This window comes from Peromyscus leucopus, chromosome 18 (genome assembly GCF_004664715.2).
Source record: "Peromyscus leucopus breed LL Stock chromosome 18, UCI_PerLeu_2.1, whole genome shotgun sequence".
In the NCBI taxonomy this organism is placed as follows: domain Eukaryota; kingdom Metazoa; phylum Chordata; class Mammalia; order Rodentia; family Cricetidae; genus Peromyscus; species Peromyscus leucopus.
This window is the reverse complement of record NC_051078.1, coordinates 42738486-42751600: the sequence shown is the minus strand read 5'-3', so window position 1 is coordinate 42751600 and position 13115 is coordinate 42738486. Positions and strand designations below refer to the sequence as shown.

The 13115-nt window shown below is 48.1% G+C and overlaps 1 protein-coding gene across 2 annotated transcripts in view; it reads right to left on the bottom strand.

Annotated features, from left to right (window-relative positions):
- The window catches only part of Stab2 (stabilin 2), a 180034-nt gene that overhangs the window by 22534 nt on the left and 144385 nt on the right, over nt 1-13115 (bottom strand). For both annotated transcript variants that reach the window (XM_028880322.2, XM_037196864.1), the window contains exons 52-57: nt 12725-12814; nt 12246-12392; nt 5526-5582; nt 3680-3809; nt 1938-2087; nt 561-665 (exon numbers count right to left, since the gene is read on the bottom strand). In XM_028880322.2, coding sequence (XP_028736155.1) covers nt 561-665; nt 1938-2087; nt 3680-3809; nt 5526-5582; nt 12246-12392; nt 12725-12814 — 679 coding nt within the window. The remainder of the gene's footprint in view (nt 1-560; nt 666-1937; nt 2088-3679; nt 3810-5525; nt 5583-12245; nt 12393-12724; nt 12815-13115) is intronic.

Here is a 13115-nt window from a genome sequence, read left to right as displayed (position 1 = left end):
AAAAAGCATGGACCAAGATTATGATGGTGACGGTAACCACAATAATAACGGAAGTGACTGCGTTTGATATGGCAGATACGAACACCAGGAACTTAGGGGTACCCCAGCCATCCCTCTCTTGCACAGTGTGCAGTACGTATGAGCTGGCCAAGGCCATTCACGCAGGAAGTAGTGGATCAGGGACCATGTCCTGGGCTCAGGACTCCAAAGACCAAGGTGTCCTGACACCACTTGACTTCTGGCACCAGGCATCTGGGCCCGAGTGCCACCATAGGGAGGCATCCTCACTGCACAGTTTTTAGGTCTGAGTAAAATCCTTTCACCAGGTTTCCTTCTGACCCACCGACCTCCCGGGGGCCAGGCCACGGTACAAACCACTGTTTACAGGTGAAGCGGGAATGCCCACAGGTGAAGTGGGGACGCCCACAGGTGGAGTGGGAACGCCCATGCTGTCACTTTCTCAGCTTCCGCTCAGATCCCAGTCTCACTTGCACCCCCTCCCTAGGGTCCCCCGTAGCCAAGGATGGCCCGTGGCTGGCCACCCCCCCCCCCCAACAGACCTGTGAGAGTGTCGCAGAAGCGGCCTGTCCACCCGGGCTCACAGAAGCACTGCCCAGAGCCTGTGATTCCCTCGTCACACTGTCCGTGCTCTGAGCAGCCACAGGCTGTAAGAGAAATCGGGAGTGCCCAGTGGTTAGTGGCTATGGGGCATGTCACAGGACAGATGGGTGTGATAGCTTCACTGGTGGCTTCTTGCTTGGGAAATCTAGTTAAGAAGAAAATTGAAAGCCTCGCACAAATTCCGCTTACCACTTCAGTATGGCCCACATCACCACCATCAGCCCCAGCCTCCAAGGCTGCTGCCGCCTCCCCGGGGGTGGGGTGGGGTGGGGGTGGAGTGGGTGGCCTGTCTCTACACTTGCCCTGCAGTGTGTGCTCCACAGGGCGGTGAGAGCCGTCCTTTCAATCTGTTCACAACAGTTCCACCGGCCGCCTTGCCCGGCACACTTAGAAGAGATGCCGAGTCATTTTCTCCGGTCCAGAACTTCCTGTGTGCTCCCGGTGACCTGCAGGCCTCATGGCCTGCTGCCCTCCCCGGCCTCACCTACTCCTGCTCTTCCCTGCAGGTCAGGCCCACTCGACCTCTGCATTTGCTTTCCTCCAGGAAAGCCATTGATTTGTGCGTGAGTACAGTGGCCCCCTGTGACACAGGCCACTTGAATGGTAACGAACTCGAGTGAAAACTTGTTCAGTTCAGATTCTGAGTGCTCAGTGGCCCTGTGCCTAAGTGAAGACACAGCATCCCCGGCAGATCTGTCTGCCCGCATTCCTAGCAGCCCCGGTTCTCTGTGTGGGAGTCCCTTTGCTCAGGTCTGTTACCTGCTTACACACCCGCACGGCTTTTAGGACTCTTTCTGTTTCTCTGCATTCTCTGTCGAGGGCTGGGATGCTGTCCCCACACCCCTCTAACCTCTGTTCCCCTGAACCTTAGGACAATTCCAAGTGCACCGCTCATCATCTCTTCCCACCTCAGTTTCTTCATCATCAGTTCCCACCTCAAAGGTCGTGCTAAGGATTAAATGCAGAACTGTGCATGCCTGCCGCATGATAGGCACGTGAGAAATGCCTGTAGTCGCCGTGTGTGTGTGTGTGTGTGTGTGTGTGTGTGTGTGTGTGTGTGTGAGTGTGTGTGTGTGTGTAACGACTCAGTGAGTGGGGGAGGCTCTTTGGCGGCTTTAGGGACTGCCAGTTTCAATTGCAGACGTGAGGCTCTCTCAAGGGTTGGATACTAGGACTACGTACAAGGAGAGAAAAGCATACAGAGCAGGCAGATGAGAGAAATGGAAAGCGACTCCTCCCGGGTCACGTGGGTGGCGTGGATGAGGACAGGGAGCGTACAGCTACAAACAGGCTAACACAAGCAAGCAGCCACATACGCTGACAGTCAGGCCCGAATCTCCCCGGCCAGCACAGCTCGCAGGCGGTCCCGTTGAATCCCGTGTTGCATTGGCACTGTCCTGTGATCGAGTACATATCCCGGCATACACCCCGGTTATTACATGGCGTATCTGGTCCTCCAGGGCAGGCTGGAAGAAAATGAAACAGCAGTGACCCCACAGACTCCCAGACCAGGGCAGGGCAGCGCGGCTGTAAACACTGTCTGTTCTGACATCTTCCCATGGCCCTGGGTGTCAGGGCACCTGCCCGGCCAGCCACCAGCGCCTGGGACCTGAGTCTCATGCGTCTGATTGGATGCTGCCTCGGCAGGGCCGTGGGCTGAAATGTACGCTGTAATGCTGGTCAGAAGACCTGGCTTTGAGTAGGCCTGGGCCAAGTCATGAACCTGCTCTGAGCCTTTTCTAGCACCCAATGGTGGTGATGGCGATGACATCATGCCAGCCTGACCTGTACCACATGATTACTGAGAGGATCAGATGGCGTAATCTGAGAATACTGGTTTTTATTTGTTTGACAAAGTCTTATGCATCCCAGGCTGGCCTTGAACTTGTACTTTTGATGCCCCTGCCTCCACCTCCTGAGTGCTGGGGTTATGTGTGTCCCCACACCTCCAATGCTGTGCTGGGAACCAAACCCAGGGCCTTGTACTTAAAAATCCGCAGGGATAAACAAATTTAACCGTTTCTAATGGTCTTTTAGTAGTGGTGCTCCGTGTTTCAGTGACGGAGGCTGGGAGCTGGTGACCGGACTCAGCCCAGCGTGTGCCCATAGAGTTTGCAGGGTGGTCTACAGTATAGACCATGAGTGGGGTACACGCGGCAGGAAGAACATCGTGGCTGCTGGAGTCCGGGACCTTGGGCTTACTTCTTTCTTTTCCCAAGTGTCTATTTCCCAGCTATTACAGGGGCTGGCAGTGGGTTGTGATCTGGTCCATGTGAGCCTTCAACAGTGTGCCTACCTAGAGCAAAGTCCCGCAGATGGGGTGTGCCTTGTAGGCCTTGGTTAAGCATCGCTGCTGAAGTCACTAGAAGTTATATCAAGGTTATATCCAAATTGAGATCAAACTCCCTTTGACAAAGAGACACCCTGTAACTGCAGACTTGGCCCACAAAATCAGTACATCACTGTTCAAGAAAGGATCATGTCCAAGTATTTATACGGACATACTTCCCAACATTATGGACACTGCATGGAAACCAGCAATAAATAATACAGCATGTATTTTAAATCACCAGGGAAAAGGTCCTATTCTAATTTTATTACTATTACTATTATTTATTACTTTCTGCAGTCCTGGAAATGAAGCCTGATACATGCTGGCCATGTGCTCTACTAAGGAACCGTTTCCCAAGCCTTCTTTTTATTTTGAGTCAGGGTGTAAGTTGCCCAGGCTGTCCTTGCATGTACTTACTTTGTAATTCAGCCTGGCCCTGGACTTGTGGTCACCCTGCTTCAGCCTCCTAACTAGCTGGGATTCCAGGCTGTGCCGTCGGGCCGGCTGTCGTCTGGTTTTAAACACGAAGGCAGATGCACAGTAGGACCTCAGTAAAGCTAACTCTGAAGACGGTAGGAGGGACGGACACACAGCTGTTCAGAGAGCTGGGTTGGGGCATGGGGATCACGAGGGGGGCGTCTCCCCGCCTCCGTAGAACCCGGGTACTTTTAAAAGCACAGCCTGCCCGTACCCCGTTAGAACGGCAAGGAGAAGGGGCGCCCTCACCCTGACAGTGCGGCAGGAAGTAACCTTTGCAGCACCTGGGCAGCGGGATCACCAGGGAGCACAGTTGCTGGCAGCCTTCCAGGCTCCTCCTGAACGGCAGCGGGTTGTAGAGGCAGCTCTGCGTCACACCCTAGAGGGAGAGAGGGAGAGAGGAGCTGTGCGGATGGTCGCCACCTTCCTCGCCGGGCTGGGCTGCTGGGGCTCCCCCCCCCCCCCCCCCCCCCCCCCCCCCCCCCCGTGGAGGGTCTTGGCACTACCAAGGTTGAAGATTTTCAGGGCAGGCGAGAGTGAAGGGGGAGGGGCAGAACTGGGGCCCTGAACAGAATCTCTCACCCTTGGAGCTGTTTGGAATGAAATGATGGCTTGGAGACAGTGTGGAGAGAGGCAGAGTGCTATCATATATATCCTCAGCAAGGAAGGGGTGAGATTCACTGTGTGTGTGCGTGCGTGCGTGCGTGCGTGCGTGTGTGTGTGTGACGTGTGTGGGGGATGTGTGTATGAGGGATGTATATGTATGTGTGTACCTGTGTGTATGTGAGGGGTGTGTGTGTGTCTGTGAGGGTGTGTGTGTGTGTGTGTGTGTGTATGAGTGTGTGTATGTATGTCGTGTATGTGTGTGTATATGTGTGTGTGTACCTGTGTGTATGTGAGGGGTGTGTGTGTGTATGAGTGTGTGTGTGTGTGTGTGTAATGTGTGTATGTGTGTGAGTGTATGGGAAGTGTGTGTGTATGTGTGTATGAGGGACACGTGTGTATGTGTATGTATGTGGTGTATGTGTGTGTATGTGGGGAAGAGGTTGATGTGGGTTTCCTCCTTATTGCTCTCCATCCTATGTTTTGAGACTGGGTCTCTCACTGAATCTAGAGCTCACTGATTTACTGGCTGTACAGTCAGTCCTAGGGATCCTCCTGCCTCCATTTCCCGGCGTTGGGATTACAGGTACCAGCTTACACTTCTGGCATTTTGTGTGAGTGCTGGGGACTGAACTCAGGTCCTCAGCTTCTTAAGCAAGCCCTGTGCTGGCTGAGCCTTCCCATGACCGTAAGGGTTTGTCTTTGTAGACGCTTTAAGAGTAGAAAGGCCTTGACTATTGTGTGAGGACTAAACTCACACTTTACCACGGAGCCCAGCCCCAGTTCTTGGCTCTAGATAAGGAATAAAAACAGTACTTCATGAGCACCTACTCTGTGCCAACCACTTGGATGGACCTCTACTTGAAAGTGGTGTTTTCCTGGTGACCACACAGAGAGCTGTGAGTTCACTTTGTTCTAGAGAGGCAACACCAGCAGGTCATGTGACTTGGCAAAGACTACTGGAGTCTGTCCCCGTACCCATGGACTTCAAGACTTAGCTGTTTCCCCACATGGTTTTCTGATATTTGGTCATAGCTTGCTTCATACCAGCGGTGTGGCCTTGGTCTGATTGCCCTCTTTCTCTGAAACTCATTTCTTATCATAGATACATCTCCCAGCACACAACAGCCAACAGCATCCACTATTTTTATCATTATAATAATTTTCTACTCTCTTCTAGGTATCTGTAATTCCATGAATTTTCAAGACAGTTCTTATAACACAGGGAGCAAACCACAGGCTGCCCGGGTTGAGAACGTGCATATGAACACATATGAACGCATATGAACGCATATGAACGCATATGAACGCATGTGAACGCATATGAACACATATGAAGCACACTGACAGACCCCTACACAGGTGCCCCTCCCCCCCCCACCGGAAGACTGAGGTCTGCACATCAGACACACGGTGGGTGTGTGGCCGTACCACCCCAGTGAGTCTGCCCTTGTATGGAATGAAACCTCCAGAGGTCGGGATTCATCATCACCTTTGGTTTGCTCCAGGGCGGGCATCCGGGCGTGGTGACACAGCTCCCGCAGTCCCCCTAGCGTGCAGACGAGAAACTTCAAAGTCAAGAACACGGGCAGCCACGAGGAGGGGCCCCTCCCCAGCTCCTGCCTGGATGAGCTAACTAAGAACTTCACTCGGGGCTGGGGAGATGCGGCACAAGCGTGAGGAGCTGAGCTCACTTCCCAGAAATGACATAAAGAGCCAGGCACAGGGGTGTGCGCTTGTCGACCTGGCACTGGGGAGGTGGAGACGGGGGAGGTGGGGGCTTGATGGCTGCTTGGCCAGCTTAGCTCAACCAGTGAAGCCTGGTTTCCGGGGAGAGACCCTGTCTCCAAAAGCAAGGTGGATAGGACAGCTTCTGAGGAATGGTACCTAAGGCTGACCGCTGGTTTTTACAGGCAACTGTGCACGCATGCACGCACGCACGCGCACGAGCACACACACACACACACACACACACACACACACACACACACACACATATACATGCTGGGCAGTGGTGGCGCACGCCTTTAATCCCAGCACTCGGGAGGCAGAGGCAGGCGGATCTCTGTGAGTTCAAGGCCAGCCTGGTCTACAAAGTGAGTTCCAGGAAAGGCGCAAAGCTACACAGAGAAACCCCGTCTTGAAAAAACAAACAAACAAACAAAACACACACACACACACACCTTCATGTGGTGGTAATCTAATTATACTGAAATGTGATTTTGATTGTATGTTAATAAATACAGTTGCCCGGGGGTCAGAGCTATTAGAGCCATAGCAAGAGTGTGTCGGTGGTGACTCACGCCTTTAATCCCAGAAAGCCAGCCTTTAATCCCAGGGAGTGGTGGTAGAAAGCAAAAAGATATATAAGGCGTGAGGACCAGAAACTAGAAGCATTTGGCTGGTTAAGCTTTCAGGCTTTGGAGCAACACAGTTCAGCTGAGAGCTATTGGGATGAGGACACAGAAGCTTCCAGTCTGAGGAAACAGGACCAGCTGAGGAACTGGTGAGGTGAGATAGCTGTGGCTTGTTCTGTCTCTTTAAATAGACTAGCAGACAGGAAATAGAGCTCTCATTCGGGAGGCTGGGACACCGCAGGCGGAAGGGTGAGATTTTGGCTCTGAGCTCTGACCTCTCGGCTTTCTCTTTCGCATTGTTTCTGTGTTTCTTATTTGGTGGGACGGTTGGTTACATCTATATCTGGCGCCCAACGTGACAAGAATCCATTAAAAACCACTTAGCTTGGCGGCAGGTCCGCTTTCCCGCAAGGGCGGCAGACCGGGCGGCCGGTTACCTAGTCCGAGCTTCTAGCCCGGGCCTAGGTCTGTGAGCAGCTTGCTTAAAGCCGGTGCTACAAACAACTCAGACCTGCCCTGCCGAACAGGGCCCTGCCTGTAAAGCCAACGCAAGTGGTCAGAGTTTAAGGAAGTCAGACCCAAGCCTTGACTGCTTGACAAGCCGTGGCTGCATTTAAACTTTAGCCAGCTACGCTTTCTTGTTCTCTCTTTCTCTCTCTCTCTCTCTCTCTCTCTCTCTCTCTCTCTCTCTCTCTCTCTCTCTCTCTCTCTCTCTCTCTCTCTCTTTCTCTCTCTCTCTCTTTGGATTTACACCTGGGACACTAGGTGGCTGTTTTGAATATCCCCTCGGATTTCTACTGTTCTACGCAGATTTAATTCGCTGGGATTTCTACTGTTCTACGCAGATTTGGTAAGTCATAAAGGAAACTATTTAAAAGAATTTTTTTCCACATTTTAAAAAAAATGGGTTTTATGTGTACATTGGAAGAAAATTGGTTTTTGTTCGAAATATTAGGCAGTCTGACAATGGAACAACTATATGAAAAGATTAATATTATGGGAATTATGCAGTTTATCACCATGCTTATTCTCATTTTACTATTTAAAAAGATAGTCAATTTAAGTGCCAGGATAACAGCTTTAGAAGATCATAAGGTTGTAGAAAGAAAGCCTGTTTTCACACAGTCACCCTTAATTTATCCAATTAACAGTGAAGTTGTTTCAAATTGGGATCATAAGGTTGTAGAAAGAAAGCCTATTTTCACACAGTCACCCTTAATTTATCCTGTAACTGTACAGCAGATGCCTGGTCAAATGATGGCTACACAAAATACTTAGGCTCCAATTGAAATGTTGGATTTAAAAAGGTTTAAGGAGGCAATAGTATCTTATGGCATGCATTCCCCATATGTAAAGCAAATGTTAAACTCTTGGTCAACATATAATAGGATAATACCACAGGACTGGCGGGACCTCGCACAAGGTGTTCTGGAACCCAGCCAGAGACTTCAATTTCTGACTTGGTTTAAGGAGGAGGCTAAAAATATAGAAAAACAATGGAGGGATAAAGGAATACAAGTTTGCCAGGATCAGCTTAAGGAGAAGGTCAATATGCTTCAGCACAAACACAATGTTTATATGATGGCCAAACCCTAATTTTATGTCGAATGGCAGCCTTGAATGCATGGGACAGAGTTGAGGAACCAGGAAAAAAATCTGAGTCATTTACAAAGGTGAGGCAAGGCCCAAAAGAGTCTTTTACAGACTTTTTACAAAGACTGGCTTCAGCAGTAAAGAGAATGGTCTCGGATTCAGAAGCTGGTAAGGCAATAATTGAATCTTTGGCCTTTGAGAATGCGAATGCAGCATGCAAAAGAATAATCAGGCCATTAAGGGCAAGATCTGCACCTATGGAAGATTGGATTAGAGAAACAATTAATGTTGAGGTTGATGAGCATGATGATACGTGGGTAGGAGAAGTAATTTCAAAAGGTTTGAGGAATGTTAGATGTTTTGGGTGTGGAAAGCAAGGACATTTTAAAAGGGACTATAAACAGGTCATTCCCAGAAGCAATGTTTATTCAAGGAACAAGGGCAACAGAATGCCCCTTCCTTCTGGAGTATGCAGAAGGTGTGGTAAGGGAAAACACTGGACCAACGAATGTAGATCAACAAAGGACAGACAGGGTAATCCTTTGCCTCAGTCTTCGGGAAACTCCCAGAGGGGCCTCGCGCAGGCCCCCAGTGCAAATCCAGTTCAAACCTTTCCTGCAGCTATAGAGGAAATGCCTGCTCTGGAGAGCGATTAAATAACCAAATGCCTATTGGAATAAATCATGCTGGTCAGGTTGATGAAACAGAGAGAATAGAAAATTCAGGAGAAAACATAAAGAAAATTTTTTGGCAAACTTCTATTAATGAACAAAGACCAAAATTAATGATAAAAATAAATGGTGTTTTGTTGTCTGGTCTGGTAGACACAGGTGCGGACGTTACCATAATTGCACCAGAATTTTGGCATCCAACTTGGCCTCTTCAGGAGGTAAACGTTCAACTGTTAGGAATTGGGACATTATCTCAGGTGAAACACACAGACTGGATAATGAAGGATATAGTTACCTTTCCTAGAATTTGACAATTAACCTAAAATTTTTCTTTCAGGATAAAGAAAACTTCGCCCATACCCAGCCGGAAGCAATTTTAAGACTACGTCGCCCACATTCCCAAAGAGGTGGTGTGGGGTGGGTGGTTTTTTGGTCCTTTTAATGGGTTTTGGGTCTGGGATAATTTTCAGTATTTAGGGGGGTTGGTTACAAGTTATTGTTAAGGGTTAAGAAAAAGGCTAAGCAAAGGAGATTAGATTTAAGGTTTTTGTTTAAAAAAAAAAAAGAAAAAAAAAAGAAAAGAAAAAGACAATTACTAATACTTTACATTGGATTGAATTGTTTTATATTGTATACAAATTTGAAACTGATATTGTTAGAAAATGCTATATGTATATTTCTAATTGTATTTATACCATTCATTTAACAATGTAATACAAATTTCTGATCCTTGAATGTTATTATTACCAACTACTAGGATATAAAGAAATGAAAGTTAGTAGTTAGACATTACAACAGAACTTGTAGTCATATTAGATATGTTTTATAAATTGAGCAGAGATGTTTTAGACAGGTCATCTTCAAACCCTTCAGAGATCTACAGAATATGGCATTTAAAATGTTTTAATAACTTAGAAAATTTTTCTTTTTTGAGACATGTCACCTCCTGGCAGTACTAATCTACTTCAGAGAAAATATGGGCATTGAAGAAACTGCATATGGAGTCAACTTTCCTTGTGGCAAAAGTTAGCCACTGGACAACAAAGTATCCTTGAATCAACAGGACAAAATGGACAGACAAAACACGAAACAATGGACTACTGATTCTTGTCAAAACAAGTGTGGTTATGGCTTTATCAAAAGGCATCTTCTGAGGCCAGGACAATATGGCCTCGTCCCTGAAGTGGCCTTTGCATCCGGAAAAGGTACGGTGCCCTTTTCTTCAAAGGCAGCTTAACAGGCAGAGGGCCGATGGATTCTGTTGTACAATGGAACAGCAGCTGAAAGCTCATGCCTCTCAAAAGTAGACTGGCATTTAATAGAGGGATGTGGAGAAGAAGGGGATGCTGAGGTGAAGCCATATATACACAGCCAAGAAGAATGGACAGCTGAATTTAAAAACTGTCAACAATTTCCAGAATTTAAAATCCTGAATCTTGACAGGACACTAGTGGAATTCAGGTGTTTCTGGTACATGGACTGCTCTCACCCAATGTGAGATTGAACTGTTGACCTTGTGTACATCCTACTTCACAAATGAGTCTGTCAGATACACTAAGCCTATAGGCTGAATATGATGCCCCAACACTGCGGAGAAACCTCAGGTGACTGTCCAGGCAGCTGGCTGTTTCTGTCAACTCACAAATTTTTTGGAAGTTGCTTGCATGCACTTCCTGTTTTTTATTTTTGTTAGCTAATATTATTTCCTTCTTGGGTCTCTGAGGGAGTTGAAGATTAGTTAGTTATGGTTGAAGATTAGTTACTTATAGTTGAAAATTAATTAGGATAGAAAGTGCATTAGATACATCTTGGATTTACCCAAATAGGATAGATAATGGAATTATTTTCTCTAATTTGTCCAATACCTGTTTAGGTATTTATTATTTGTATATATTGTATATAGTTATTGTACTTTTGTATATAGTTTTTCTTTTGTTAGTCATAACCTTTTGCTTTTTTTTTCTTTTTATTAAAATAGAAAAGGGGAAATGTGGTGGTAATCTAATTATACTGAAATGTGATTTTGATTGTATGTTAATAAATACAGTTGCCCGGGGGTCAGAGCTATTAGAGCCATAGCAAGAGTGTGTCGGTGGTGACTCACGCCTTTAATCCCAGAAAGCCAGCCTTTAATCCCAGGGAGTGGTGGTAGAAAGCAAAAAGATATATAAGGCGTGAGGACCAGAAACTAGAAGCATTTGGCTGGTTAAGCTTTCAGGCTTTGGAGCAACACAGTTCAGCTGAGAGCTATTGGGATGAGGACACAGAAGCTTCCAGTCTGAGGAAACAGGACCAGCTGAGGAACTGGTGAGGTGAGATAGCTGTGGCTTGTTCTGTCTCTTTAAATAGACTAGCAGACAGGAAATAGAGCTCTCATTCGGGAGGCTGGGACACCGCAGGCGGAAGGGTGAGATTTTGGCTCTGAGCTCTGACCTCTCGGCTTTCTCTTTCACATTGTTTCTGTGTTTCTTATTTGGTGGGACGGTTGGTTACATCTATACCTTCATCTTGATTAAGATATAGCTATCATCAGGATTATACAGACACACACACTTCACTTTGTCCTGGAGAATTTTGAAGGTCTTGGATGCCTATTTGGAAGAAGCCCCCTGATGTATAGAGCTGGGCCCAGGCAGTGTGACGTGGGCAGGCTGTAGTGGCGGGGAGTGTGGGGGCAGGCGACCTTTGACTGATCACTGACACAGTTTGAACTTTACTCTTTATAAGGTATAGCTCAGGGACAATCTTGCTGCCATTTGACCTCTGGGGACTTGGCAAAAGTGTGTTTGATTAGCGGGAAGACAGTACATAGATAACACTTTGGAAGTTAAGGCTACACCCGCTAAAACAGGAAAGAAACTTCCTTCACCTTCATTTAGGCTGGAGCCCTAAAACTGTGGGGTACTTATTATTTGTTTAAGAGATGCCGGACACTGACACCGAGCAGTGACAAGCGCTGCTATGGCGTCACTTCACCCCAGCTTCCAAGTCCGTACCGGGAGCTGGTGGGAACGCCTCTCATTATTGGGGTGCTGTGGGGTCAGATGGGCACCGAGCAGAGCAGCTCAAAGCTGCCATTCATGTGGTGGCAGTGGCTGGGTGAGTGAAGCCAGTCATATCTTGTGCGGTGGCCGGCCCAGGACATAGGTTCATTCAGTGTTGCAGACTGAGTGAGTGGGAAAATGAGTGGAGGGGTCCAGGGCACATATTATACATTACACTGAACCGTTTTTGTTCACTGCCAAGTATGTCAGTTCCAGATGATGTAATCTGGCAGGAATTCAGAGATGTTTGCTGAATGAATAAGGGGATGGGCGGGTCTGAAAATGAATGGCACAGTAGAAGGCTAACATTTGGTACCCAGCACTGTTTCCTTGGTGATGAAGGAATAATGGGAGGATGGTGAGAAGCAAACCAAGAACTTCTAGGCCTGCAAGTGGCTAAGCAGTTGCTTGCTGATTCTGGGTTTGAAGAATGTCATCAATTGACCCTCAGGTGTCTTGGGACCTGGTCTCATCATGGCCCTTCCTTGGAGCCCATGCTGGACGACCAAAGCTGGTCTCTGGCCATTTTGGTAATTGTAGAACTGACCGTAACATTGAAGACAGTGAAAGTGTCACATCGGCCACCCAGGGTGGGATCCATTAGCAGGCAGTCGATGCCGTAGGCCACGCCCAGGTCAAACAGGAGCTCCCGCTGTACGATCCTGCACATCTGTCCATTTAGAAAGAGCTCGCCCTGAAAGACAGAGAAAGAGAGGCCAACAATCCCTTCAAACATTCCTTCTTCCCACAGCGTACAATGTGGCCAGCTCCTATACAGCTCAGAAAGAAGTAAAATAAATAAACACATAGGGGGGTTCCTGTCCCTGTCACGAGGGCCTGGAATGCCAGGGTGTATCTGATGTTTTAGAGCCACCCTTAAAGGCAGTGAGGGAAAAAGAACTTGCTGATAATGGAAAACAGAAACCCAGTCTCCCTAAACACACCCCAAGACACCCCAACGCCTCTCAAAATGGGAATGGTTGGAGAAGCGCTCTCATGTCATCTGGTCGCCCCCAGGACACTCACGATGTCACTGCCGGTCCCACACTTCACACTCAGCTCTGAACCTTGCAGTGTCTTCCAGGAATCAGACCTGGGCAGGTCTGACGCCAGAGCCTGAGGGAGAGGAGCCATGTTAGTGCTTGCCCTGGGGCTCAAGGGCCAGAGGAGTTTGCCAGCAAACCAAGTTCAGGTGGAAGATTTCCTATTACAATAACTGCCAAAGCAACCAGGGACTGGAATCAAAGGTTAGGGTGACTAGGACTTTCTAGGGGCTGGGAGTTCCTCCGCTAGGCACAGTCTGTACCAGCTGGGCGTCTGTGCTTGGGCATCCTGGAAGAGGCTTTCTAGGTTTATGAAGCCAAGGAAAGGATGAGTGGGGTTAGCTGGGAAATGGTCCAGGGCAGCTTTATGTCCT